The sequence below is a fragment of the Mirounga angustirostris genome, unplaced genomic scaffold, assembly GCF_029215605.1.
Source record: "Mirounga angustirostris isolate CCGP_5_RB_7025 unplaced genomic scaffold, mMirAng1.0.hap1 SCAF_7, whole genome shotgun sequence".
Classification (NCBI taxonomy): Eukaryota; Metazoa; Chordata; class Mammalia; order Carnivora; family Phocidae; genus Mirounga; species Mirounga angustirostris.
In genome coordinates, this window is record NW_026991715.1 from 51,680,314 (window position 1) to 51,708,111 (window position 27,798).

Consider the following 27,798-nt stretch of genomic DNA (forward strand, 5'->3'; position numbering starts at 1 on the left):
CACCATACAATACATCATTGGTTTCTGATGTGGTGATCCATGATCCATTGTTTTCGTATAACACCCAGTGCTCCATGCAGTATGTGCCCTCCTTAATACCCATCACCGGGCTAACCCATCCCCCCTCCACCCTCCCCTCTAAAACCTTGTTTGTTTCTTAGTCCATAGTCTCTCGTGGTTCATCTCTCCCTCCGATTTCCCCCCCTTCATTTTTCCCTTCCTTCTCCTAATGTCCTCCATGCTATTCCTTATGTTCCACAAATAAGTGAAACCATATGATAATTGACTTTCTCTGCTTAACTTATTTCACGTAGCATAATCTCCTCCAGTCCCATCCATGTTGATGTAAAAGTTGGGTATTCATCCTTTTTGATGGCTGAGTAATATTCCATTGTATATATGGACCACATCTTCTTTATCCATTCATCTGTTGAAGGGCATCTCGGCTCTTTCTACAGTTTGGCTATTGTGGACATTGCTGCTATGAACATTGGGGTGCATATGGTCCTTCTTTTCACTACATCTGTGTCTTTGGGGTAAATACCCAGCAGTGCAATTGCTGGGTCATAGGGTAGCTCTATTTTTAATTTTTTGAGGAACCTCCACATTGTTTTCCAAAGTGGCTATACCAACTTGCATTCCCACCAACAGTGTAAGAGGGTTCCCCTTTCTCCACAACTTCTCCAACATTTGTTGTTTCTTTCCCTGTCCATTCAAAATGAATGTAATTTAAAATGAAGCTGGATCTCAGCTATCCAGAATAGTTGCAAAAGGCCACAGTCTGGTAGGCCTTCCAGCTTTTACAGACCTAGTCAAGGATCATTAACAGGTTCTTTGGCCACGAGAGATGTGACAGATTCAGATGTGAAAGGTTTACAGGTCCTGCCAAGCCCTTCACTGGAACCCTCAGCATAAGGACAACCTGCACAAATAAAGAATATTGTTGCTTTGGACCCAAAATATGTACACCATGTTCTCCTCCTCTCCTTCAGTGTGGCAGCCTGATACCACTCTTGCCTCACACTTTTGAGTCAGGCCTGACTTAGATGGTAAAATGCAGGATCTGTCACAGGCACCTGGGTGGCTCAGTCGGTTGGGCATCTGCCTTCAGCTCAGGTCATGATCTCAGGGTCCTGGAATCGAGCCCCGCATCGGGCTCCCTGTTCGGCAGGAAGTCTGCTTCTCTCTCTCTCTCTCACTCTCTCTCTGTGTGCTCTCTCTCTCACTCTCTCAAATAAATAAATAAAATCTTTGCAAAAAAATAAATAAAAATAAAATGCACGATCTGTCTCTTTATCTTCCTGACAAGTGGAAGGCATTATTGGCGTTGATTAGGAAATGGACCAGCTCCTTGTAGAATGCTTTGGCGATGGGAACAGTGAACTCGGAGTAGGAGGGGTGCCCTGTGCAATCTTCACTTCACCTGCCAGAGCCAAAAACCAGGCAGACAAAACACTTTCTTGTGCTGGCCTTGTGTCACTCTACAGCATGTCCACCCCCACAAAGTGCCCATCCAGCTGTGATGTTCCTCTCGGGCATCTGTCTCTCCCTGCCTTGCCTCCCAGCCCCCAGGGGCTAGCCAGCCCACTCACTTCAAAGTACCGTCAATGCCTTCCCACCTTCCATTCTTCTCAGGTCCCAGGTCCACGGTCAGCAATAACTGTGGTACCGTGTGCTCGTTGTGTGGATGTGTGTAGTTCGTCTGTGGGTGGAGGAACCAAAGGAATGAGGTAAAGAGAAATACTTACTTGGCATCATCATTCCCTGTCCTGGTCCACTGTTTGCCTTTGCCTTTGTCTCAAGTTGTCTGTGGCGGCTGCTTGGGATTCAGATTTTGCAAGTAAAGAATCTGTGCCATTGCGTCACCTTCCAAACTGATAGAACAGCGGAGTGCCTCCCTGTGTTGCTTCAAGTGCAGAACTAAAGGGTGGAGGTGCCCCGTGGGGAGTGGATATTCCTGTGTTGGGCTTCCAGATCCAAGCAGAGGCAGGGAGAATGGCTTCCATTCCTTTTTAAAGAGTGGAGCAGAGAGAGTGCATAGCTGAAACTATCCCTATTGAGTTTGTAACTGTTCTTCAGTTTGGCTTCTGCAATCAATCACCTTTGTTCTGAAGGCTGAAAACTGGAGACAGTTCTACAAGCTCATATGCTTAGGCGAGGATAGATTTTAAGCACGTTGAGATTTCTGCTGCAGTAGAAGTAGTATTTCTGTTCTACCTGGTAGGACATCCCCTGTTTTTTCCTGGGATGACCCTGCTTGAGAAAAAGCGAGCAAGACTGAATTGACTTGGTCATGCTGGGGATCAGAACGAACCTTGATTTTGTCCAAGTGGCAGTGTATCTCCTCTTTCTTCACTTTATGGATTAAATGAGTATGGTGCAGTCACGGCCACTTGGGGGGGTGTTTTGTACTTGGATGCCATGAGCTTCTCCTTACATCTGTGGGAAAGAGCATGAGAACCTGGATGAATAAAGGATGACCCCAGAGGTCAGCACAGCATTTTGTACCAGTGTCATCAAGGTGGGCCGTTCCAGATGCTGTGGCAGTGTAGGTAGTAAGCACTCATAGGTCCTGCCAACGAGGAACTCTTTTACTGTGGTCAAAATCAGATCTTATTTTTTATTCATTTAAGTAGGCTCCACACCCAGTGTGGAGCTCAACGTGGGGCTTGAACTTACAACCCTGAGATCAAGACCTGAGTTTGAGATCAAGAGTCAGACACAACTGACTGAGCCACCCAGGCGCCCCTAAAATGAGAATTTATTTCATTCACTGGGAACCAGGTACCTAGAGCAATAAAATGCAGTGACTGTCTGAGATATTGGAAGCAAGCTGTATTGAGATTGGATGACTGCCAGTCTCCCCCACCCATGGAAAGTTGTCTACAGAATATCTCAGTAGGACCCCAGGAATTTAAAAGCACTAATATTTATATATGTATATCTATCAAGAATTAGGTATTTTGGGGTTAAATACAGTATAAAATTCCTCTTTACCCTTAAAGAATGTTAGCAATAAATAAATTTATTTGCGAGGCCAAGCAAGACGCTACTTCATGAGTAGACAGATTTATTTTGTGTATACATAGGAATCTGTATGTTATAAAGTCTGGTTTTGTAGTTCATGTTTAAAAGCTTCCTGTTTGATTGCTGGGAGATTCAAGAAAGTTCAAGTCTATTGTAATTTTAATACTGTCTCTACCTTCATGCTCAAGATCCGTAGAGAGGTTACAGAAGACCCTTTCAGCTTTGATTGTTCATAGCATTTGTAAATAAGATAGGCCTCTGATTACTTAAGGTTTTGTATAAAATATTCCCTGTACCTTGTTTTTAACTTTTTTTCTTGCTCCCATATTCATAGATGAAGAATCCTTTTTTCTTTTGCTCTAAATTGCATTCGTAATCATTTGTTTGTAAAGATGACAGTCTTTATAGAGAGTAGGCAAACACAGGATGAATGTAATATAAACTTTTATCCTATTTTTCTGCTTCGTTTTTTTATTTTTTACAGTAAGCAAATAAGTATATTCCATTTCCAGGTTTTATTTAGAGATTTCTTTGTGAGTTTTTTGTTTTTGTGTTTGTGGTTTTTTTTGAGTCACATTGTTAAAATCAGAACTTTCCTGCCTTTTCTTGGTAGGCTTTAAATAACTGACATAATTTTGAAAATTTCTTTTGTTTTTCTTTGTTTTAAATTTAAATCATTGTCTGTTTATTTTGCCCATGGTAGTGTACTAGTCATTCTATATGTTTGTTAGGAAGATTCAGTTTTGGGGGGAGCCTGGGTGGCTCAGTCGTTAAGTGTCTGCCTTCAGCACAGATCATGATCCCAGGGTCCTGGGATCGAGCCCCATATCAGGCTCCCTGCTCGGCTGGAAGCCCGCTTCTCCCTCTCCCACTCCCCCTGCTTGTGTTCCTTCTCTTGCTGTGTCTCTCTGTCAAATAAATAAATAAAATCTTTAAAAAAAAAAAAAAAGGAAGATTCAGTTTTTTAAGGTTTTCTTCAAGAAATACCATTTTTTAGATTTTAAGTTCTCATATTTCACCAGTATCCCTATTGAAGATAATCATTAGGTTACTATTTCTGTTGATTTACATTTTTTACTGAAAATTTTATTTACATACATAAACACTAATAATTGAACATCAAGAGAAAATCTTCGTAAGTGATTTAGATCAAATACTAAATATAAAAAATAACATAGCCATTTTTCTAGCAGTTAACTCGTATTTCAGCTAATTTGCTTAAATAAACAAATAACTTTGCTGAGATTTCCAGGGTATAAATCTGTCATTTGTAATTTCTTTTATTAACATTAGAAAGTTGATATGTTTAATATTCCTGTACTGGAATGAAAGAAGACATTGATTTGAATTAACACGAAATAAATTATAAAGTATCTTTTTAAAATAATCATACTATCTGATTTAATGATTATGAATTTTGAATTTAATAGGTCAAATATGGTTCTTAACAGATGAGTTGATAATATCACAATCCACCTTTATAATTAAGTATCAAGGGTCTGTTCTTAATCAGCAACTTCTTTAAGGCTGAGTAAACATGATCTTAATTACACTCATAGATAATGCTAAGGGATGTTGATTGTTCCAGTAAGGAAAATAAAATGATGCAGCCTGACCTTAAGAAATTATAAATATGGGAATGTTGACAAATGATAATAAGCAGCAAACCTTTAAGGGAGAGGATTGGTTCCCAAGTTAATATTGCTGAAAGGAATTGAGTTTGGTTTTGAAATGTATTATTTGAATATTGAGAAATGTTCCTTTCAAATATTCTGTGCAAACCCTCAAATAACGTCCACAATACCTAATTTAGAAGTCAGGTGAAAACTTCTCTTTGAAGCGCCTGTTATACCAGGTATATTCTGAATTAAAGAAGACGTTACGATAAACCTTAAATGGTGGTTGAGGGCGGCCTAAATGTAGGAGGACAGAATCACAGTGCCCTGAACCTTATTACAGGTGAATTTGATGAGGTGACCTGCTGGTTTTTACTCCCCCTTTTCTCACTGCTATACTGTTGATAGAGAATGCAGTGCCAGTCTGCACTGAAGGGAAAGTAGATGAAAAGGAGATAATATTCACCTCATCATCAACCAGTTTCCCGTTTATCTTATTCTTTGCTGCTTGTGAGTTACTTTCGAATCCAAGTAGGCATTTTATAACTTGGTCCTGGCAGAAACAGGAAAAAGTAGTTGCCCTTTGCCCAAATGTAGCAGTTTGTTGCTATTGAGTGGGTACCCAGGACAAAAACAGTAGGTAGTGTGCCTTTGGCAAAAGGCTTTCACTATTATTTTAATACCAACTGGAATCTGTTTTTATGATTCCAAGATATTTACCTTAATGAGGAATTTGAATGGAGTATACAAGATGAAAAATGAATCAGTAGTGAAATACATCTTGGGCATCGGCTGTTCTATTGACAAAAGGCACAAATGGGAAATTTGTCTAAATAATTAGATTTTTAATTAGTGCATCATTGTAAGATGAATGTCATTGCGCTTCATTGCATGTAATTTCGTATTAGAAATTTCATGTCAACAAAGATGCTACCTGTGGTTTGCTGATTGGAATCCTTAATTTATCATTTGGGTGTATGGCGTGTCACCTATTTGCAGTCAGGAGCGGAGAGAAGGCATTTGATTATAACTTCACTGGTGGTGAGGAATACTGATGGTGTTATGCTATATGAATACATTATATTTTCTAGTATTCAGGAGGCAGCCACCCCTCAAATATTAGTGAGTGCATATTAACTTGCAAAAATTTAAGCCACAACATGAGCAGATAGGTTGCTGAACCTCTAGTATGTGTTTATGTTGAATATACCTGGACATTACTGGCATTATATTTGCTTTTTAAAACTCTGATTTTGTTTTTCCTTTTGGCAGTTGCCGAACAAGCAACCGGAAAAGCTTGATAGGCAATGGACAGTCACCAGCATTGCCTCGACCACACTCACCTCTCTCTGCTCATGCAGGTAATGACTTACCCTTTCTTGAGTTGTGTTTTACTTCTTTTTGCTGGTTCTTAAAATAATCCAAGCATTTTGAAATTCAGGCATGTCTTTCTAGCTTATCTTGGTTTTCCTTTGTTTTATCAGTACATTGTTCTTTCTGATAAGTTAGCCCAACCCTCATCCTCTCTTTCAGAGTGTTTGGACACTGAAATTGAGAATTTCTTTTTATATGGAATCCTGTTTCAGTTATTTATTTCTCCATTTCTAAATCTGTGAATGATGCAAGACTTGTTTCCATGTTGGATTATTTTTGGGGAATGCAGATGTGTTAGTTCACATGAAGAGGGTCAGTGTTAAGAACTCTAGGGGAGGAAAAATATATTTTTCCTTATGCTTCTAAGTTCTCCAGTGGGAACCTCCTAACCAAAGACAGATTAACAAAAGAAGAGCAAACACATTTATTTAATAGAAGATTTCTGTGACACAGGAGCCTTCGTAAGGAAATGAAGACGCCAAGACATGGTTAACCTGAGTATATTAATGCTAGGTTTGATGAAGAGTGAAAAGTTGTGCAAGGACAGGACAGAGATGAGCTAACTCTAGTGAACTGGGGCAAATTGAGCAAGGGCTGTACGTTCACAGTCCTCTGTGTTCCTTGTTTTCAGAAATCAGGACGCTCCTTTCCCCAGGTAACAGGGAGGACCCCTCTTACACAAGGACTTGATGATGTGCTTTAGGTGCAGATCTGAAGAACCTTCCTGCACATGCCATTTCTCCTATTTCTTCAGTTTAAAATACTGTTGGTCGGGATGCCGTATTTTGAGGCCACGTGTCTTAACCTCTATCAGAACGATTCAGCATTTATTCTCCCTAAACTTGAACTTACCCGTTACTTACATTCCCTATTACAAATAATGCTGCTATGATGAGCAGTCTAGAATGTGTCTTCTCTAGTATGTGTGCAAGAGTTTATCTCAAGTTTTGCCTGGCAGTGGCAGATATAACTTATTTATTACATCTATAATCGTTATAGGGACAATGAAGATGAAGATATGAGACCTTGGCCTCAAGTACTAATTATAAGGAAGGTATAGCCATATTAGAAAAACTGTGTTGTGAAGATTGCTTTGAATATTGGGGTTTTGTTTTGTTTCTGTTTCCCCCCCCCTTTTTTTTTTAAGTTATATCCATGATGGTACAAGGAAGAGAAGGGTTAATTCCAACCAGGAAAGTATGGGACTGTTGAAGGAGCCACTTAGTCAGGATGCTGAAAGCCAGGCAAGACTTGGGCTGGTAGAAATGGGGGGAAAGGGGGAATTACCAGTGTGGCTGGAGTGGGGCATGTGTGTTGGGTTGTAAGACAATATGAAGGTGGAAAGAGAGATGAAAGAGAGTATAAGGAATTTTGATTTTGATTACCTTTCAAGGATTTTGAGGAGGATCTGTGTTTTGAGAAGCTGTCTTGAGGATTGTGGAGGATGACGGGTGGGAAGGATGAACGAGTAAGCCCTAAGTCATTGTACTCTGGTAGAAACTCTAACCCTGATGGGCTTTCAGATGATACTCATTTCCTACTTAAAAGCAGGGCTGTGACTCTTTCCTCAAGGGTTGCTTTCAGTTGAGATTGGGAGTTACCTGTAACATGTTTGGGGAGAAGAAAGGAGAGAGAGAGAGATAGTTGTCCCTTTTGGAATGCAATTTTATTTTCCCTTTAGTGATTAAATAAAAGACGGCAAAGCAAAAAAGGTAAACCAAGAATTGATAAAATTCCAATACTAAAGCAAGACTACTGAAGTTCAGAAATGCCATTCCTAGGTAGAACTTAAGAGAAACTCTTGCATATATACACAAGAAGGCATGTTCTAGACTGTTCGTAGCTGCACTGTTTGTAATAGCTGAACATCTGAAGCCACCTAAGAAGCTTTCGATGGGAAAACGGGTGAACGAGTTGTGGCATAGTCATCACAGAGCACTGGGCACCCAGAAAGTATTAGAGCCGCACGTGTCCGCACGGATGCAACTCTGAGAGTGTTGGACGGCAGAAGCTAAGTTGCAAAAGAAGATGGCTGACACCATTCATGTAAGGTTAGCGTGAGGCTATAAAGAGAATTTTGTTTAGGGATACACACATATACTCATAAATGTGTATATACATTTCTTTTAAGAGTCTAAAGGAAAACATGATCATTTTAAAGACCAATTTCATGGTAGTAGTTACCTCTGAAAAGGTGTGAGGGGGATGTCATTCGGGGGTGGGGTGAGCAGTTGGTAATAATGGATTTCCCCAGTTGCTTGATGAGCACCCAGCTATTTCTATTATTACCATTTATACCATGGGGATCTGCATTACATTATCATCAGAACAGTAAAAGGTGACTTGAGGGGCAAGCAAGGCCAAATACCTACTTGGGGGTTGAAATTCTATCTTTTTTTTTTTTTTTTTTAAGAGTTACAGTCTTTTATTTTTTTAGAGGGAGAGAGAGCACGTGCACGTGTGGGGCGGGGGGAGGGGCAGAAGGAGAGAGAGAATCTCAGTCGGACTACACGCCCAGAATGGGGCCCGACGTGGGGCGCGATACCACCCTGAGATCATGACTTGAGCTGAAATCAAGAGTTCGACGCTTAACTGACTGAGCCACCCAGACGCCCCTGGAATTTTATCTTTATATTCACCCTGCACAGTGCCCAGCAGTATATACAAGTGCTAAGTGTATCATGAATTTTGTTTCTTACGTGTAATTCAGTAGTGATTAAAAACTTCAATCCTGGGGGGCCTGGGTGGCTCAGTCGTTAAGCGTCTGCCTTCAGCTCCGGTCATGATCCCAGGGTCCTGGGATCCAGCCCCACATTGGGCTCCCTGCTCAGCGGGAAGCCTGCTTCTCCCTCTCCCACTCCCCCTGCTTGTGTTCCTGCTCTCGCTGTCTCTCTCTGTGTCAAATAAATAAATAAAATATTTTAAAAATAAAAATTAAAACTTCAATCCTACTCCTTTCTGTAGTGTTCTGTAGTAATTGAGCCCTAGTTTATGTGCCTGTTGATGAGTCTTATTGCTGTGATTTTCTTCAGTGCTAATATCGAGAGTAGAGAAAATGTGGTGAAGACTTTAATGATCCTTTTAATTATTTTTCTTTCTCTCCATGTAGACTTAGCTTGAATTCTTTTCTCTTCAAACGTAATTTTAGCATTTAATCAGAGGAGTGGGCGGAGAGAAGCCCGTCTGTCAGGTTCTGACAGCATTTTCCCTTCAGTTGAAGAGCCCACAGGTTTTTATTCGCTCAGAACCTGTAGAACTCTGTCAGACTTTCTTTGTGAGAAATGGTATTTATCGCAATCTGGTAGTTTCCTATTTACATAGAAGAAGAGAAGGAAAACGTAAATTAAATAAAGACCAGTCCTCCTGTCTTGAGGATGGTGAGTGCCTGCGCACTCACCTTGCCTCATCACCTCTTCCTTCCCGTTGCTGTCTTCTGTGTCATGTGTTTCAAGCACAGAACGTCAGCGAGAATTCCTACGTGGCTTTACAAAACACAAGAGAAGGAAAAACTACCATTTTTCAGTGCTTTCTGACCCGAAGATGAAGTTAGACTTTCTTCTTTTTTTTTTTTTTTTTTAGGTCAGGATTATGTGAATCAGGCCACTCCTCACTGACACATGAATTAATCCCCTGTCAAAAGAATTAGTAGGGATGCGAACGTGAGTTGATTTGTGTGGATGTGTCAGTCGTGCTCTAAGGAAAAAGAGAGCCTGGCATAGTGTTCTGGAGCTTATCTCTACAAATAAAATCGTGTTTGCTGAGAGCCAGGGATTCCTAAAAGAGCAGTGAATAGGAGTCCCATTAAAAAAAGAAAGGTAGAAAATCACAGGCCCCTAGTTCCAGGAAGATTCTAAGCATGAAATTTAATCCAGAAGCCCCAAAGGAAAAGACTAGTATATCTCCCGTAACATGAAAATTTCTCTGTAGTAAATAAAATCAAAAGAAAACAAAGTGTGGGAAATGTTTTTATGCCCATACTTGATAAATACCTGATTGCATTAATACATACACAAAGAGCTTGTATAAATTGGAGAAAAATGGGAAAATATGTAAGTGGCCCTTCATAGAAAAAAAATTGAAATGTCCCCCCCAAAATAAGAAATGATTCATTGGAAACATGAGAGAAACGTAAGCCATAATAGAGTATCATTCACCTAGCATAATGTCAAAAATTTTATAAAATTGACAGAACCCAATGACAGCAAGATTGTAGAGAAGGAGGCCCTGCCATATGATAACAGTGTCGATGTGATTGGTGCAACCATTTTGGTTAGCAGTTTGCACTGTTGGTTAAAACTGCAATTGCATTTACCCTTCAGCCCAGCCAGTTCATCTCTAGGAAATTATCTGGTGAGATTCTCACGAAATAACAGAAAATAACAAGTCCAGCTACTTGTAAATAGCAAATGGAAAGTGAAGTTGTTACCACTTCATCACCTAACATCATTTAACTGTCCTTCAGGAGGGGACCGGTTTCGTAGAAAATGACTCAGACGTACAATCCAGCACTGCATGGTTGTTACAAAGAGTGAGATAGACTTTCATGTTCTGATATTAGATCGATGCCCAAGATAGATAGTTAAGTGAAAAATACATTGTGTAATTTTGTATATATATATGTGTGTGTGTGTTTTAGACTACATATATGCATATAGGCACACTTGTATATCATGCATAGTCATAGGAAATTTTTGGAAGGAGAAAGGAGAAACTTAGCATTATTAATCTTTGGGGAATAGGAAGGTAGGGAAATTAGCATATAGTGGTTTTATAATAAAATAAGGCTCTAAAACTAAACCCAATAAAGAAAACAAAACAATACCCACCTTAGTTTTCTCTTGTTGTGTAATAAATTACCAAAGATTTAGTAGCTTAAAACAGTATCCATGTATTAATTTTATGCTTCTGTGGGGCATAAGTTCAGGTACGCTTGACTTGCTTGAGCTCAGGGGGATTTCAAGGTATTGTAAGGCCAAAATCAAAGAAAGGTGGAAAATCGTAGGTTCCTAGTTCCCAAGGAACCCTCACCTAGTGTTTCTGCTTAGAATATCGTAAGTCCAAAATCAGAGTGTCCGTTGGGCTGGGCTCTTATCTGGAGACAAGGAAAGAATCTCCTTCCAAGCTCATGCAGGTTGTGAACAGATTCAGATCCCTGTGGGTGTAGGAATGCGATCCCTGTCTCATCTTGACCATCGGCCGGGGGCTGCTTTCATCCTCTGGAGGCTGCGGTCCTCTACCTGCAAGCCTCCAGTGGTGTACCCAGTCATTCTCATGCTTCAGATCGTTAGCTTCGCCTGCCGTCAGCCAGAGCACATTTTTTCTTTGAAAAGGCTTATCTGATTGGGTAGTGACTCCGGGCTTTTTAAGTTCTAAGAGCACATGTTTCCCCCTTCCAAAATACCTAACCATTTTTGTCTTCAGAAGTTGTTTTTACTGGGAATTTGCAGGTGACTGCTGAGATTCATTTAGATGAAAAGGAGTCTCACGTTCCTATTGGACAGTGCTAGGAATTATTCCAGACAGGAAATATCCCTAACGTTAGGTTAGTATGTTGTTGGAAAAAGTTTCATAAATTATTGTCTGAAGGGTGAGTCACCACCTTATTTGCTGCTGCCCTGTTCACCGAGCCCTTCTTCAAAGCTACAACTGAACTAAAGGGGGCCCAGAGAGGCAGAAATAATCTGAGAACTGGAGAGCTTCTGTTCCGTGTAGAAACCTACAACACACAGAACAGCGCTGGGATAGGCGCAGGGGGGCTGGGCAGCACAACGGAACATCTCACATCCTGCTCGGGTGACGGAGTCCCTGTGGACATTGTGGTGCACGTTTCATCATCTTCCTTCTTCCCCGCCTCCCGGGGGCCAGGAAGTGTGGGCGTAACAGCCCGGTGCACAGATTAAGGGAGAAAATACCATGGGTACTTTTTCAGTAAGGTTTTTCTTATTTCAGAAAATGGTGAGGACCTTCCTCTTTGGGACTTGTTTTGGAGTCTCTTTTTGAGCCCCACGTGAGAAGTGGTGTCATCACTTTACAATGTGCATTTGCGCTGTATCCATGTTCTCATTCATCGGACGGGACACTGAATTGGATGGGGGCACACGCAGTGGTTTCTGCAGACAGGCATTGCTGATGCAAAGAATTGGAAGTTAATAGGCTGGCAATGAGATAGAGACAGGGAAAAAGGTAAACACTGGGGAGGAGAGTTCAAGAAGATAGTCTGGGGTAGAACAGGGGAGCAAGCATTCCAGGGTGCCAGAGATGCCTCTGAGAGCATCCCTGATGTTGGTGGGGAACTTCGTCTCTATACACTGTGTGGAGAATGGGAACTCTAAGCTTGGAAGATGTGTAGCTGGGCAATAAGGGATTTAGTAAAACCTGAAATTTGAGCCCTGGGTGCCAACCAAGTCCTTAATTGGCTTACCAACATCCACATGACTCTGTGCCATTTTAAAGAAGTGGTAAAATCTCCTAAGAAATTTGACAGGCCACGTGTCCATGACTCTGATCTTTCAGGCTGGTATGGTTAAAAAATAAAATGTGATATTCTGATTATAACCGTGAAAACTCATAGTTTGAAGAAAATAGGAGAAATGATATGGAAAGTAGGAATCTCCTGTAAAGTTACACAACCCCCTGCTAACATTTTATTGTATTTCTTGTCTTTTTTTCCTATATATGTGTGCACTTGTATGTCCGTACATGTATACGTGTGATGGCAATGCGTCTGTTGAAGTTTCTGTTTTAGTGCACCCTTGCCCAGTGCTCATGGTATGAAGTTTTAGGTTCCATCAGTATAAGCCAAAAAGAATATCATAGCATTTTTTCAATTTTATTGAGATATAATTGACATAGAACACTGTATTATTTTCAGTTGTACAACATAATGATTTGATATTTATATACACTAGGAAATAAGTTTAGTAAACATCCATCACCTCATGTAGGTGACGCGCTTTTTTTAAGATTTTATTTATTTATTTGAGGGAGAGAAAGCATGAGCAGAGTGAGGGGCAGAGGGAGAAGCAGACTCGCCGCTGAGCACAGAGCCCAATGTGGGGCTTGATCCCAGGACCTTGGGCTCATGACCTGAGCCGAAGGCAGATGCTTAACCGACTGAACCTCCCCAGGTGCCCCTAGGTGATACATTTTTTTCTTATGATGAGAACTTTTAGGATTTACTCTTTTAGTAACTTTAGATATACAATACAGTATTGTACAGCAAGGTGACTTTAGTTAACATTGTATTCTGGAACTTATCTTACAGTTGGCAGATGGACCTTTTGTATTTTTCTGATTTACTTCACTTAGCATAATCTCCTCATGATCCATCCATGTTGTTGCACACCCAGAATTTCCTTCTTTTTTTATGGCTGATTAGTACTCCTTTATTTATATATACACCACATTTTCTTTATATATTTGTCTCTTGATGAACACTTAGGTTGTTTTGGTGTCTTAGCTATTATAAATAATGCTGCAGTGAACATGGGCTGCACATATCTTCTTGGTGACTTTGTTTCCTGCAGATAGACACCCAGAAGTGGAATTGATAGAGCATAAACTATTTCTAGTTTTAATTTTTGGAGGACCTTGCATCCTGTTCTCCATAATGGCTGCACCAGTTTGCATTCCCACCCACAGTGCACATGGGTTCCCTTTTCTCCACATCCTCACCCATACTGACTCTCTCTTTTTGATAATGGCCATTCTAACATGTGTGAGGTGAATATCTTCGTATTTTTAATGAGTGTGTTCTATTAATTTTTTTGTCATATCACTGATAGTCACTCCTGATTTGCTATTTGACTTTTTTTTTTATTAGTGCTTTGGTAACGTAAAGGTTTTTTTTCTTATTTTTAATTTTTCTGTGGTCCAGTCTGTCTTTTTCCTTCTGATTTCTTCCACTTTTGTTGTCCTTGTGCCTAGTTGCTGTAAAGTGTCATTTTTTTATTTAAAAGATTTTATTTATTTGAGAGAGAGAATGAGAGAGTGAGAGAGAGAGCATGAGGGGGGGGAGGGTCAGAGGGAGAAGCAGACTCCCCGCTGAGCAGGGAGACCGATGCGGGGCTCTATCCTGGGACTCCATCCCGAGACTCCAGGATCAAGACCTGGGCCAAAGGCAGTTGCTTAGCCAACTGAGCCACCCAGGTGCCTTGCATTTTTTTTAAAACAAGGTTGATCTTGCTCTAAAAATTGTCTGCTCTGACCTCACTGTTTCTCCTGCTTGACAAATTTAGTATCAGTCACATGTTTCTTTACCTTCTCATACTCTTTGTCTGTTGTATAGGGTGATGGTTTTCCCAAGCAGTGAGTGTTTGAGCAACAGGAGCTTTTCTGAATTCACTTAGGTATTTCTTCTCTGATATTTGTGGTACCAGGTTTGTATATTGCACACAGACAGAGGGAAAGCTGTTACTTGTGAATTTTAGCTTACTGGTGGGAACGACTTAGACATTAGTGATCTTTAGGTATCGGTGAAAATTTTCTTCTTAGATAAGGTGAGACTAGGGACATAGCCCTGAGTGTGATAGTACGTCTGTTCCATTTATTTTGTTACTGTCATTCAAAAGCCTTCAGCAGGTTTCCCATACTTGAAATGATATTTGCTGAATTGTTTAGGTTGGCTTTGTCGGTCTTTAGTAAATTTTCATTCAGCAAGGCATCCGCCTCCTTTGGCCGTATAGACATGATGGTACAAAACAAATGGTTCCCTTGCTTTTTTGTATTTGGGGAATAGGACAGAGCAAGATTATGTGCCCAGAAAGTCATAACAAATTGATTGTGAGCTCTAATGAAAATTGTTTCATGATGCCCCATATAACCACTCTTTCTTTAAAATGGTAGAAACTTTGTTTTTTGGTTTTTTTTTACTCAAGAGGAATCTCTGATAGGTCACTCATTGTCTTTTTTCCTAATTATAAGCAGATCTTAATCATACCAACTTAAACTTGTAAAACCTTGTGTTCAGTCCGGAGCGTCTGGTGTCCTCAGAATTTCATTTTATGGAGCTTAAAATCAGGAAATCTTATGGATAAACTTAGTCAAGAGAAACATCACCTTGGAATCGTCTGGTTTGATTAAAATCTTCAAAGGGCCCAAGACCAGATTTCCTAATCTAGTGTGTTTGTCCAAGCTATATAATTTCACAATGCATCTATTCTGTGACTTCAAGTATTTCACAAATCAGTTTCTCTGAATTATAGAGAGTACTACCTTTCTTATTCCATGCTGCATTCAGAGTTTTATAATTCTTAGCCTTTGTGTAATTGTCAATTGTTGACTTGAGTAATGACACATACTGCCCTTCCTGCTTAAGGAAAAGTATGATAAAATCAGGTGGGCTGACGTCAGTCACTGTATTTTCCTAGTTTTGTCTATTGCTTGGTGTTGAATCACTAATTGGGGGTATATACCAGCATCATTAATATTTCTTGATTCCTTCATGTAGATCATCTGCCCTGTGACTTGAGTTTGTCATTTCGGTCCTTGGAGAAGACTGTAATATGTATATGTCATCTTTTCCTAGTATTTAACAATTGACATCTTCCTTGTATCCCTAAACTCTAAATGTAGAATTTACTCTAAATGGCCTTTGATTTAGCTTTTTATTTTCTCCTTCAATTATAAATTGAAGCTTTGGGAAGCTGCCTTTTAAATTTATTTTAAACCTCCCCTGTTGTTAACAAAAGTGGTATTAGTTTTTTGTGGGGTTTTGTTTTTTGTTTTTTGTTTTTTGTTTTTTGTTTTTTGTTTTTTGTTTTTTTAATAGAACACGGCAGCCACTCAGGAAGGTTTGACTCCTTCATCCATTGAGGATGGCTCTTCATTTTTTTAATCAAAATTTTACAACTGTTTTGTGTTTATGCATTAAGTGGATTTTCTTTGGCTTGGTTTAGTTGCTAAAGTACTAGTTGGATCTTAATTACCTGTTTTTCAAGTTAGAATTGACAGTATTTAGTGGTATGTTCGCTGTGGGGTGAGAGAGAATTGATCAAAGATGGTGTGCAGGTGTTTTACTGAGGGTATAGATGAACAGAAGGGGCATTTCCCAAGATGGAGGGGGCAGAAAGAACAGATCTGAGGTAATGCCAAAGAGTTCAGTTTGCTGCATACTGGGGTTAAGATGCCTATGATACATTTAAGTGACCTGAAGAAACAATTTTTTTATGGGTCTGAAACTCAGAGGTTGAGTCTGTACCTGTGATAGCAGTTTGGAAGCCATTCATTCAATAGTGGTATTTAAAACCTTGGGAGAGACTGAAATCAGTGAGGGCGAGAGTTCTGGAGTGAAAAGAAGACCCAACCCAACGAGGTGGGGGTGCTGAGTCTACAATGCCAACATTTAAAGGTTCTGAGAGGACAAGTCACCTTGGAAACTGAGAGGCAGCAACCGGAGAGGCAGGAGGGAAAGAGGAGAATGTACTATCTCAGAATTTAAGAGAAGACAGAGCGCCCAGAAAGAGGGAGTGGTTAAGTTTTAATAGCAAGTCCTCAGTCTCTACCAGGCACTTAAACAAATATTTGTTCAAAGAATAAATAACTTCATAAAGAAATGCACAGAGCTTCATTTAATCTGATGACCAAAAATTCAGCATACTCTCCAGATCGAAGATTTGTTTCCCCCACAAAGAGAAAGTCCTCTGAAATACCTACTTACGTAGAAAGCCCCACAGATTTGAGTGCATTATCTTAGTAACTTTATTTTGAAAGTAGTTTCGGAAAATCTTTCATTTACCTTGTCCATGATATAATCTGTTTGAGCCATTGCTAATAGCTGAGAGGGTGCCCTACCACCTCCCAAATCCACAGATCAGTCAAACAAGGCAGTGTTTCACTGAAATGAAGGAAATCTGAACCATAGAATCTAGACATTGTAAATTCTTGAAGTTATTTTTGCTGTGAGAAAAGAGAGTTTTGCAAATTTTAGAAGAGCGAATTCTTGAGAAACAAAAGTCTCAAAACAGCCTATTTTCTTAGAAGTTATTGAGGTAGAAAAAAATCTTTTTAATTTCATATTTTATAAATACTACAATTAGAAATTAAAGTAATTGAGTTATCAACAGTGTTTACCTTTGTATTAGACGTTTTAGATTTAAATCTCACACTGTGATAATTACATATTTCACTACTTGAAAATAGATAAATGACATGTGTTATTAGGTCTTCTAAATGTCTGGAAGTTTATGTATTCACATTGGCTAAAAAGATTCTTTTTTATCTACGTATTGAAAAAGAAGAGATTGCCTTATGTTTAGGGTTGCTTTTGTGTTCATTGGGGTGGTAAATAAATGATCACCTAGAACATATAAAGGGTAAAAGGTGCATTTAAAATCCTTGCTTGAATCCCTGCTCTCCTCATCCTCAAGGTTTTCAGAACTTGATGGTCTCAGACTGGACAGCTTTGGTGATTGTCACAGTGACTTGGGTTTTTCTTGTACTATGGTGCTTCGGGCACAGTTTACACCAGTGTACCCCCAAATGATCTCTGAGCTTCAGTTAGAAATCCCTAGTTTTGTGTATGTACAGACTGTCTTCTTCAGCCCATTAGCTGCCGAGAGTGTCTGGATTGCATCACAGAAAAATACCCTGTTCTGTAGAGACAAAAGGACCTGAGACCGGGGTCCCATTAGTATGGGATCAGCCAGCTGTCTGCATTCAGTGCCAGCGCCCTTGGTGGAAGGCAAGATGATCAACATAAGCTTAGTGGCTTGTACCTATCGGGCAACCTTAAATAAGGGAGGTTTATAAATCTGTATTTTAAATTCAAGTACCTCTGCTAAAGAGCATTTTCTTAAACCTGCTTAGTAATGCCATCTCTGTCTTTGAACTGACTCCAGCATAATTACAATTTCAGCTTTAATGATGCTTTAATGCACCTTTTTTGTATTTGTTACAGCAGTGTGTGAGTACTTCTCCAGAAAGCCAGGCAAATTGCAGGCTTTTCAAGTTCTAAGCCTTTATGGTAGGGTAACAGTGGGTAATTATAGAGCTTGTCATGAAATGTTAAGGTATATGTATACTGTGGCAACCATCACAAGTTTAGAGAGTTCAGCTGTGGGGAAGGCGAGCCCATCAACACTCTTGCATTGGAGTTGGTAGCAGATTTGGCATCCCCACACTTGGGAAGAGAGAGGTGGAAAAAATGTAGAAGAGCATACATACAAGCAAAGTCATACAGTTTTAGGGAAAAGAGATGATCTTTGCTTTAAAAAAAAGAAATATTTTACATTTTTTAAGAATGTCTTTAAAACCCCTTTTTTTCCTATTTACAAAAGCTGTGCATGTTTGTTGTAGAAAATTTGGAAAATACAAGAAAGTATAAAGAAGAATACAAAAATCATCTGTATTCTTATCCACCACTCAGAATTAACTACTTAACATTTGGGTATTTGTCTAAATATGTTTAGTTTATATATGCACATCTATTATAATATTTATGACACTTGGGTATACATAAATTTGTGCATAAAATATAAATTTTTATATATACACATAATTTGTCTATACTGTATGTGACCTATGGGATCATAGATACAATTTTGTATCTAGATCATTTTTCTTTCTTTGAGATTTTTACGTATCATTAAATGTCTTTTTTTTTTTTTTTTTTTTTTCAAATACTTGTTTCAAAAAGTCCGGAATACTCCATTCCGTGAATATGCCATAGTTGCCTTCCCCTAATGAATATTTTGGCTGTTTTCCCGTTTTTTTGTTCTTATAAGTAATGTCATGGTGAATAACATTACACATCAATCTTTGTGATCAGCTCTGATTAATTTCTCAGCCTAATCTGGGAGGGTACTCTTTAAAGTGCTGGCCTTCTATTGTCTTGTATTTGTGTTGCCCGGCCATTCGTTATTGTCTGCTGTAGCTTTTTGAGGCCCTAGAGTCAGAGATTGTGTCCACGGGAAATGCTCTTTAATGCTTGCTGCAAATGGCATTTATTAAGCATCGGGAATGTGTTGTGTAGGCACCAAAATAACTTTACACGTATCTAAGTAGATCTCGAATGTGTTCTCTCTAGGTAAAACAATAGCTAGTTCTGCTGAACTTCCAGGAACTCTGTCCCCAGTGACATCATGGTGACCTGGTAAAGTTAGTGAAGTCAATGAAGGAGGAACCGTAGCACAAAGCTGCCGAGCTAGTCACACTTCACGCTGTGTCCCCGCTTTCCCAGACACTCTTGAAGACTTAGACTCTAGTGTAGAAACCTCCAGCTGCTATGTCACCCTGATCCTGCCACCGAACCCTTTTAATTTTGAGATCTTTAACAAAACCGATGAAGGATTAAATGGTGTGTGTAATAAACACTGGACCTTGGGGTTAAGATCAGGATTTTAGCTCATCTGTACCATGGATCAGCGCTGCTCCCTTGGGCAAATCACTCTCCCTATCTCAACTTCCTTATATATAAAAATGTAAATAATAGAGCCTGCCCTTGCCACCTCATATGATTGCTTAAATGTGACTATATTTGCGGTATTATAAAGTGCCACAGTAGTGCAAGGTTTTCAGAAACTATTAAGGTATTTTTATGACCAATCTGAATTCATAAGGTTGTTAAAATGATAGGATACCATGGTGTGTAAATACAGAGCAAATTCGAACACAGGCTTGTTGCAGTCTTCAGGCGGGCTGCTGACAGTGGAATGTGGCATCCTTGTAATGGTCCCCATTGCAATACATGTGTCATAGTCTGTGATGTTTCCCTTTCGGCATTCCAGCCTTTGAGGTCCCTCAACTGTGTACTTAGTCTGGTTTAGAGCTGATTTGGGAAATGAACGGCACTTCTTTTAAAAGCGAATTCCAGGGGCACCTGGGTGGTGTAGTCAGTTAGGTGGCTGACTCTTGGTTTCAACTCAGGTCGTAATCTCAGGGTCCTGAGCTTGAGCTCCAGGTCAGCTTAGCGCGGAGTCGGCTTGGGATTCTCTCTCTCTCTCCCTCCCCCACCCCACGCTCACACACACACTCCTTCTCTCTCTCTCTCTCTCTCTCTCATCCATTAATCTTTAAAAAATTAACAATAAAAAATAAAAGGTCAATTCCAGTGGACCAGAACCACAGCAGTTCCAGAGGGCCTGCCTCAGGGACAGGGAGTGGGAAAGGTTATTTAGTTATTTAGGAGTGGGGTTCACAGCCCCCTACCTCACCTTTGCTTCAACCGGAAAAGATTAACCTTTGTCACATTTTGGGCTGGAGAGTCATCTTTTGCCTGAGCAGAAGAGTTAGTGTGTATACATGTATGTACACACAAATGCATGTTTAAAAACCGTTCTAGGAAACTGAGATCCAGTGCAGCCAAGTGTTCGAGATCACATGGCTTGTTGGTATCAGAGCTAGGTCTGGCACCTGGTTTCCCAGTTACTGCCTCTGGCACCCTTCCCAGCAGGACCCTTAGACCCTGAAGATGTCTTTTGGAGGGATCGGGGAAGACCGGGAACACCCCAGAGTTAGCTTGGATTCATTTTTCTCTCCTTGCCCTGACGCAGGGTCTCGCTCGGTGGTTTTCTTCATTTATGTTTCTTCTGTACTACTCTCTGAAAGAGCTTGGGTCTCCCACCTGAAGTGGGGTGGGGGAGCTCACTTTTCATAGGTAAACACATAGATTTATAGGCATCTTGTTAATATAGTTACCGTGTATGGTGTGTTTTGAGGATAGAGAACAATTTCAGATTATATTAGGAATGAATTAAGTTGCTTTCATACATTAAAAGAGTAACTGTTGGTCAGGAGATGAGCTTGTCAGCAATATACTAACAAGACCCTGCATGACTAAACCCAGTGAAGAAGGGTCAGCAGGAAATCACACCTACCTAGTAAACAAGTGGGCTGAGAGAGGGAAAGTTTCGTTTTTATAAAAACTATGCATCCCCTAATTATATACTGCTGCTGACTCTCCTGTCAACATCCCCCTTTTTGGTGCAGAATCTCCAATACAGGTACACCTGAAAATTTTCCCCCAAAGCATAAATATCCCAGACTGGTCCATCTATTATGGTCTCGGTTGTCAGTGAATGAAAAAGCGGCATTTAATTACATGCACCTTTTTTCAGTAGATATAAAGAAGTTATATTTCAGATTAATTTTCTTTTAGTTCTGTGGTGGTTTGCTATTAATCATGGATGACTTTGAACAGTTCTCTTATCTTCACTTGGCTTTAATTTCCTTTTCTGTTAAAGGTGGAGATTGGATTATATATATTTAGTCTAATATTCTTTTTAAATATTTATTCTGAAGCTCTAACTCCATATTTCCAGTTCTTCTGTTTTAAAGGAGTTTTTTCCCCTACACTGTGTTACCAAGATTAATTCATACTGGCCTTATGTTTTTCACTGGGTGCATGCTTCTAGTATTCTAGAGGCTGATAAAAAATGGTTTCTCAGCATCTAAAATAATAAGGAAAAGATTTAGGGTAAGAGAGTAGATTGGACTCTACAGACCTAAGATGGAGGGGGACATGCCTGAGTGACCCACAAGCATGTCCTGGACATGGTCATGGATATCATCTGAGGATGGATATTATATCTGGAAAGACTTTGGGTGGGAAAACTGGTTGTCCTATGGCCTGGGCCTCCCAGGCACAGTGTGAAAGCCATCCCTTTGTTTACTGGAGTAGCAGTATGTCTCAGTTTGTGGTATGTCTATAAACTGGAGCAATCAGGCTTAAAAGCCTTGTTTTGCACATGTGGACATGTTCTCGAACTCTATGGTAGTTACCAGAGTGACCCCCTGATCATTAAAGGACTGAATTTAGTTTTGAAGGTTTGAGAGTCAGGGACCAGTCATGTGCGCGTGTGCGCGCATGTGCGTATGTGTCTGTGTGTGCCTGTGTGTGTGTGTGTGTGTGTGAAAGAGCGAGCGAGCAAGAGAGAGAGATCCTCAGGCAGAGAACAAGCCCCACTTCAATGTTGGCAGATGCAAAATATTTTATTTTGGCCAAATGTAGGAAACGAAGCAAGTTCCTCGATTGGTAAAAGCCCTCTTCCTTGTAGGATCAGTAATTTGGCGTGGAAATGGACACATTCTAGCATCCTTGAAATTGAAAGAAAAAAAAATTGTGAGCGGGTTCACATTTGGTGCTTTTGTGTCATTATTTCAGTAGGAAATGTGGGTTTGAAGCTTATCACAAGTCATTTCATTTGACGGTTTTGATTTTCAAAAGAGAAAGGCCAAATGTAAATTCTTCTCCCTTCTCTGGAGACCCAGGCAGACTTTTAGCATCAAGAGGTGTACATACTTCCCCTGCAACAAATATCCCATAAGCAGTAGCAGTCTGCTTTGTCAGGAGCTCTGTGAAGCTGTCGTATTTCACTTCTCCCGTACTTATTGTTGACACAAATGACGGATGTTCATTTCTTGTGGTGATGTGAGGCCTTAACTGTTTCTGTCATGATTATGTGCCTGTCTTACCTGACTCCTGCTTAACATTTCATTTCCAGAAATTGTCTTTACTAGCAAGGTAGAAAGTACAAGGCCTAAATTTTAGTTGCTGACATGAGCATACCTTACGGTGAGTGGCTGACTTAAAAGTTGTGTGTTTGTTAGCTAATCATGATTTTCACTGAAATACCTGTAACGTCCCACCATCTCCAGTTTGTAGAACTGCAGTAACACAGGAGTAAGTGTATGCCAATGACTGGCCATGTATTTAGACAGAATTAACCTTACGTATAACATAGAATCTTGTGATTCAAACACATTCAACACATGGCTAGACCTCAGAAACGGTCTAAGAGCCTGATGGGCAGAGACAGAACATTTCCACAAGACAGTGGATTTTACTTTCCTGTACTACATCCATCCTCTGACGTCAAGGGATGCTGTACCTCAGCCAAGAAGCAAAATATTTAGCAGTCTCCTCCTACCACAAGAAAGCTGTTTTACATCCATTGTTCTCCCAACAGCCTTATCTTTCTCTATTATATTTGAGAAACTATACTTAATAGTATTAAACATCTACCTCAGATAAACTGAGGATTCGTTAATTTATAACAATATATTTTTCTGGTGGGGAACCGGAAAAATGAAACAAAAGCAATAATCAAAGATACTGTTAATGAAGACTTGTTCTGTTGGAAGAGAGATCAAGTAACAAAAATAAGAAACAAAAATTCATCTCTGCCCTGGATATAGTCCTGTGACTTCTTGATTTTTAAGCAATGAAGGAAAAACACCAGTATACTTCTGAACAGAAAAGAAGAAATCGATTGCTTACAAAGGAATAAAATTTATGCTGGCCTCAGACTTCCTTCCACAAATTGCCAGATAATGATGTGGCCACAGAACTCTATTTGATAAGATATTATATGTATGTATGTATGTATGTATGAATGCATTATCATTCATTTGAGGTCGCATAAAATATATTTTTCATGTCTTTCCTGAGGAACTGACTTAAAGATAGATCTCTAAGAGTTAAAGAACTAAAGAATTGGAAAGATGGGGTATAAAAGTAGTATGTTGAGCCATACTAAAAGTTTGAAAAGATAGTTTAGAAATATAACAGTGTAAATAATGATTCACTAACAACGGATAGATCTAGAACTCCTATCAGCCAAGATGAAAGGTGGAGATATGGCAGAAGTACACATATCCCGGGTTTCTTGGCTAACTTTGGGGAGTGAGGCAGGGAACAAGTGTTATACTTACTCCTTTTGAATCTCTTCATTAGCAAGAGAGGCATCCAGGTGTGTTTTTTAAACATTTAGGGTAAACGTACTAGCATGAAAAGCAGTCATTTCCTTGTATGTCACAGAGGGAAAGAAGAAAATACTCCCAACACAGAGTAAGAAAACTACCATCACACCTCACTCTGAAATATAAATGTGAGAGTTGCAGTAGAACGCTGTAAGAGTTATTTACTATAAACTATTGAGGTTTATCCCAAGAATGCTGATTGATGTAATGTTATGAATGGTACTAATAGGTCAAAGCAGTGGGTCAGATAGTCATCTGAATAGATGTTGAAAGAGCGCTTCATAAAATTAAACATCCATTTTTGCTGAAAATGCTTTAGAAAATGAGAACACACAGAGAGTTGTGTAATATAGTAAGACACATCTAATTCAGGCATTCGAATAGCCAGTGTCTTATTTTATTGAAATACTAGCAGCATTTTATTAAAATATCTCCCCATTAATATTTAACTTTATTATAGAGATTCTTTGTAGTCAAGTAACACATAAAACCAACAAAATCTGTAACTAAGAGCTGGTGAAGTTTGTTATATTTGGATGACATAAATAACCTAGAATATGTAAGAGAATTAAGTGTGTAAGTACTAAAGTTAATGAAAGTATTCCTTAAGTAGATTGTATACAAGATGAATATATGGAAATTAATGTTGAATATTATCAGCTATAACCAGTTAGAAATGATAATGAAAGCATTCATGATAGCATTCCATTCTTTTCCCAAACCCCCTTTTCCACCAAAGAAATGGGGCTTAAATACCTGCCTTTGAAGTAACCAAAAGAGACTTGAAAAAGATTGCTATGTAGAAGCAACAAAACTTCATTTGAAAGCAAAACTATTTTTGAATAATGGAAAGACATGTCCTGTTCATTGGAGAAAAAGCTAAATATTATAATTTCCCCGTATTAAATCACAAGTTCTAAAGCAACTCTAATCCAAGTCCTCTTGATAGTGTGTGCATGCGTGTGTAACTGTTTCATTGCAAGCAACATGTTCACTCTGTAACTGAAACAGAGGAGGAATTTATTGAGGTATATTAGAAAGCTCAGAGAATTTTCAGGAGGGCCAGAGAGCAAGCAATGAAGTCCACATAGCCTGGAAAAACGCATAGACCACGTGGTACTGTGCAGAGCAACTCTTGGCTACTGCCCCGATCCCTGAATTCCAGAAACTCAGACACTGCTGCCCCCACCCCCAAGAGGGGTGCCCCTGCCACCACTTTTGCCATGAAAATTAATTACTTTGTCACCTACTTCCTCATATTGCCTTCTTTCAAGCCGACGTTGAGTTGAGACTTAACTGGCAAAGCCTCAGCTGTGCCCTCTTTGCAAAGAAAGCTGGGAACCTGGGTGGTGGCATCACTCTTGGGGAGGCAGCGCTCCTGATGTGGGAAATTCCTCTTCTCTAGGAAGACTGCTCAGAAGATACTGGGTGAGCATAAAGATGCAAATACTCACTCTGATAACTGGACATAATGACTATAAAGTACATCTGGAAGACTGTGTAGATACCGTTGGCCACATAAATTCAGGCAGCTGGACCTGACTGCCTGAGTTTAGCGGACATCATCTAGGGTGATGATAGTGCAAGCAGTCGATCACACATGAAATAAAAATTTCCAGGGATTGATAATGATAAGGTGAAGGAATCATCACACAGCCCCGAGAAAGAGAGCTTAATCAGCAAATGGGTAGTGGGAAGATTGGCTGTCTATATGAAAATATATGAGGTGGACTTCCTTCATACTTTGTACTAAAATGATTTTCATACAGCTGTTAAATGATGTGTAAAAATTAAACCCTAAAAAGTAAAATTAGTACATAGTTATTTTATTTAGGATGAGGAAATAATTTCTTAGCATGAAAAAGTAGAAGAAATAGCGAAGGAAAAGATGGATAATACAAGCATATTAAAAGCTTGACATGCAATAAGTTAAAAACACCATAAAAAATTAAAACACTAGTAACTGAGAAAATATCTCCAACAAATATAATGGGCAGAAGTGTAATATTAAGTCACAAAAAACTGTTGAGTGAAAGAAAAAATTCTAATGTCCCACTAAATAGGCAAAGGACATGAACAGACAGCTCACAAAAGAAGAAGTAGAAATGACAAATGAAAACTTCGATCTAACACTAATCAAAAAATGCAAATCAAAATAATGAAATACCAGTTTCACCTGATTTGCAAGTATTAAAAAGCACGCACGGTAATAATCATTTCTGGTGATGGTGTAGTGAGATAGTAATGCTCAGTACATTAATGTAAATTTATAATCTTTAGAAAGCAGAGTGGTATTTTGTGAAAAACACTAAAAATAGTTTCCATCACTTGAACTATTATTTGCACTTCATGAAATATAATTTAAGGAGTTAATCAGAAAAGTACTCAGAAATACATATTTAAGGATATTAATCGCAGCATTATTTATAATAGCACAAAAATGGGCAACAACCTAAATATTGTATAGTAAGAGGAGTGATGCTTAAATTGTAGTCCATCTGTATAACAAATAATGTGTTGCCATTAAAAAATTATCACAGTGAAAAAAATTTAATGGCATAGGAAAATTATGATTACAACCTAATTATAAGGAACAGGATACAAAACCTGAATATGGTTCGTGATCCTATTTCAAAGTACATTTGTGGGGCGCCTGGCTGGCTCAGTCAGTGGAGTGTGCACCTCGATCTCAGGGTTGTGAGTTCAAACCCCATGTGTGGGATGCAGAGATGACTTAAAAAAGAAAATAAAAGTACGTTTGTATGTATGTGCACACGCTATCAAAAAACAGGCTAAAGAAAAACAACCACACTACGTCAATAGGATTACCAATTTCATTTTTATAGTTTATTTTCCAAATCCTCCACCATGAGCATGTGTTACCTTTAGAATCAGGTTTTTAAAAGTTATTTTAAAACTGAACAGTTCCTCTGCTATGGGTTTTCAACATTTCACCAGCAAAATCCCACGTGCATATTGCTTCTACCCTCACCATCTGCCTTGAGTTTGAAGCAGTTAAACAGTTTTATGTTTAGCATTTTCCAATATTGGTAACAGTACTAAAGTTACCCCTCAGTCTGATTTATCCTTACCTAGCCCCTCAGTGGTGATGGGCATATGCTGCTGCATGCTACCTAACGTCACCTGGAGAAGCCCGTGCCTGCCGCAGAGCAGCGTAGAATCTGGGGGAAGATCAGAGTGTTTTTTTTATGACACGTATTGTTAAAAAGGGGTTTTTTTGGGGGGAGGGGTGATCTGAGTTCATTGCTGTTGGAAAACATTGCAAAACTATTTAGCAGAACTCCTTCATTTTCTAGTTAATAAGATGTTAATCAAAAATAGCCTAAGTAAAATGGGCCTGTGCTGAGATTCAAAAGTTGTAAATCCTCTGGCCTGTAACGGAGGAAAGGGTTTTGTCCTGCTGTAGCTTCGTATCATAAAATGCAAAAGCTACCCCTCACTTAGGTATTTTCTCATCCATTTTCCACCTGAGAGCACATTTTTAATAGGAGGTTTTAAAATCATTCTATGAAATCATAAGCTATTACAACATTTAAAATTTCTTCTAAAAATTGTAAGTTGATGAAATTAATAACCAAGCGTGGGTGTTGTTACTGTGTTTATTTTATGTCTCTGTGAAGCAGAGCCAGCAAGTCTGACTCCAGTTCCCTTGGGAAACTAGTTCAGGTCCAGCGTTGGCCAGTGTTCACTGCTGAGGTCCCGAGAGGCATGACACTACTCCCATCCTCCTGCTAAACCCCTCATGTCCCAGGGGTCAGATCCAGTGATTTCTTTGTAACACTGTAGCATTCAGCCTGAGCGCCTTGGAGGATTTAGTATCAGGAACCATTTCCTATCTCTTGATGATTTCCCTTCCCTTGCGTCCTCTAATTCTTTCTTCAGTAGTCCCATCCTTCCCGTTGGCTCCTTTTTGTGTCCTCATCCATTTTAACTGTTGGAATCCCCTGTGTTACACCGTCACCCTTTTACCTGTGACAAGCACTCCTTTACCAAGACCTGCTGCTTCTCACATGTGCTGATTTTTCCTACAGTTCTGTCTTGGGCCTGGACGTTTCTTCCGAAC

The 27,798-nt window shown here is 39.5% G+C and overlaps 1 protein-coding gene across 13 annotated transcripts in view; it reads left to right on the plus strand.

Annotated features, from left to right (window-relative positions):
• The window catches only part of MAST4 (microtubule associated serine/threonine kinase family member 4), a 545,730-nt gene that overhangs the window by 425,373 nt on the left and 92,559 nt on the right, over positions 1–27,798 (plus strand). For all 13 annotated transcript variants that reach the window (XM_064596182.1, XM_045895811.3, XM_064596181.1 and 10 more), the window contains one exon: positions 5,916–6,004. In XM_064596182.1, the coding sequence (XP_064452252.1) occupies positions 5,916–6,004 (89 nt within the window). The remainder of the gene's footprint in view (positions 1–5,915; positions 6,005–27,798) is intronic.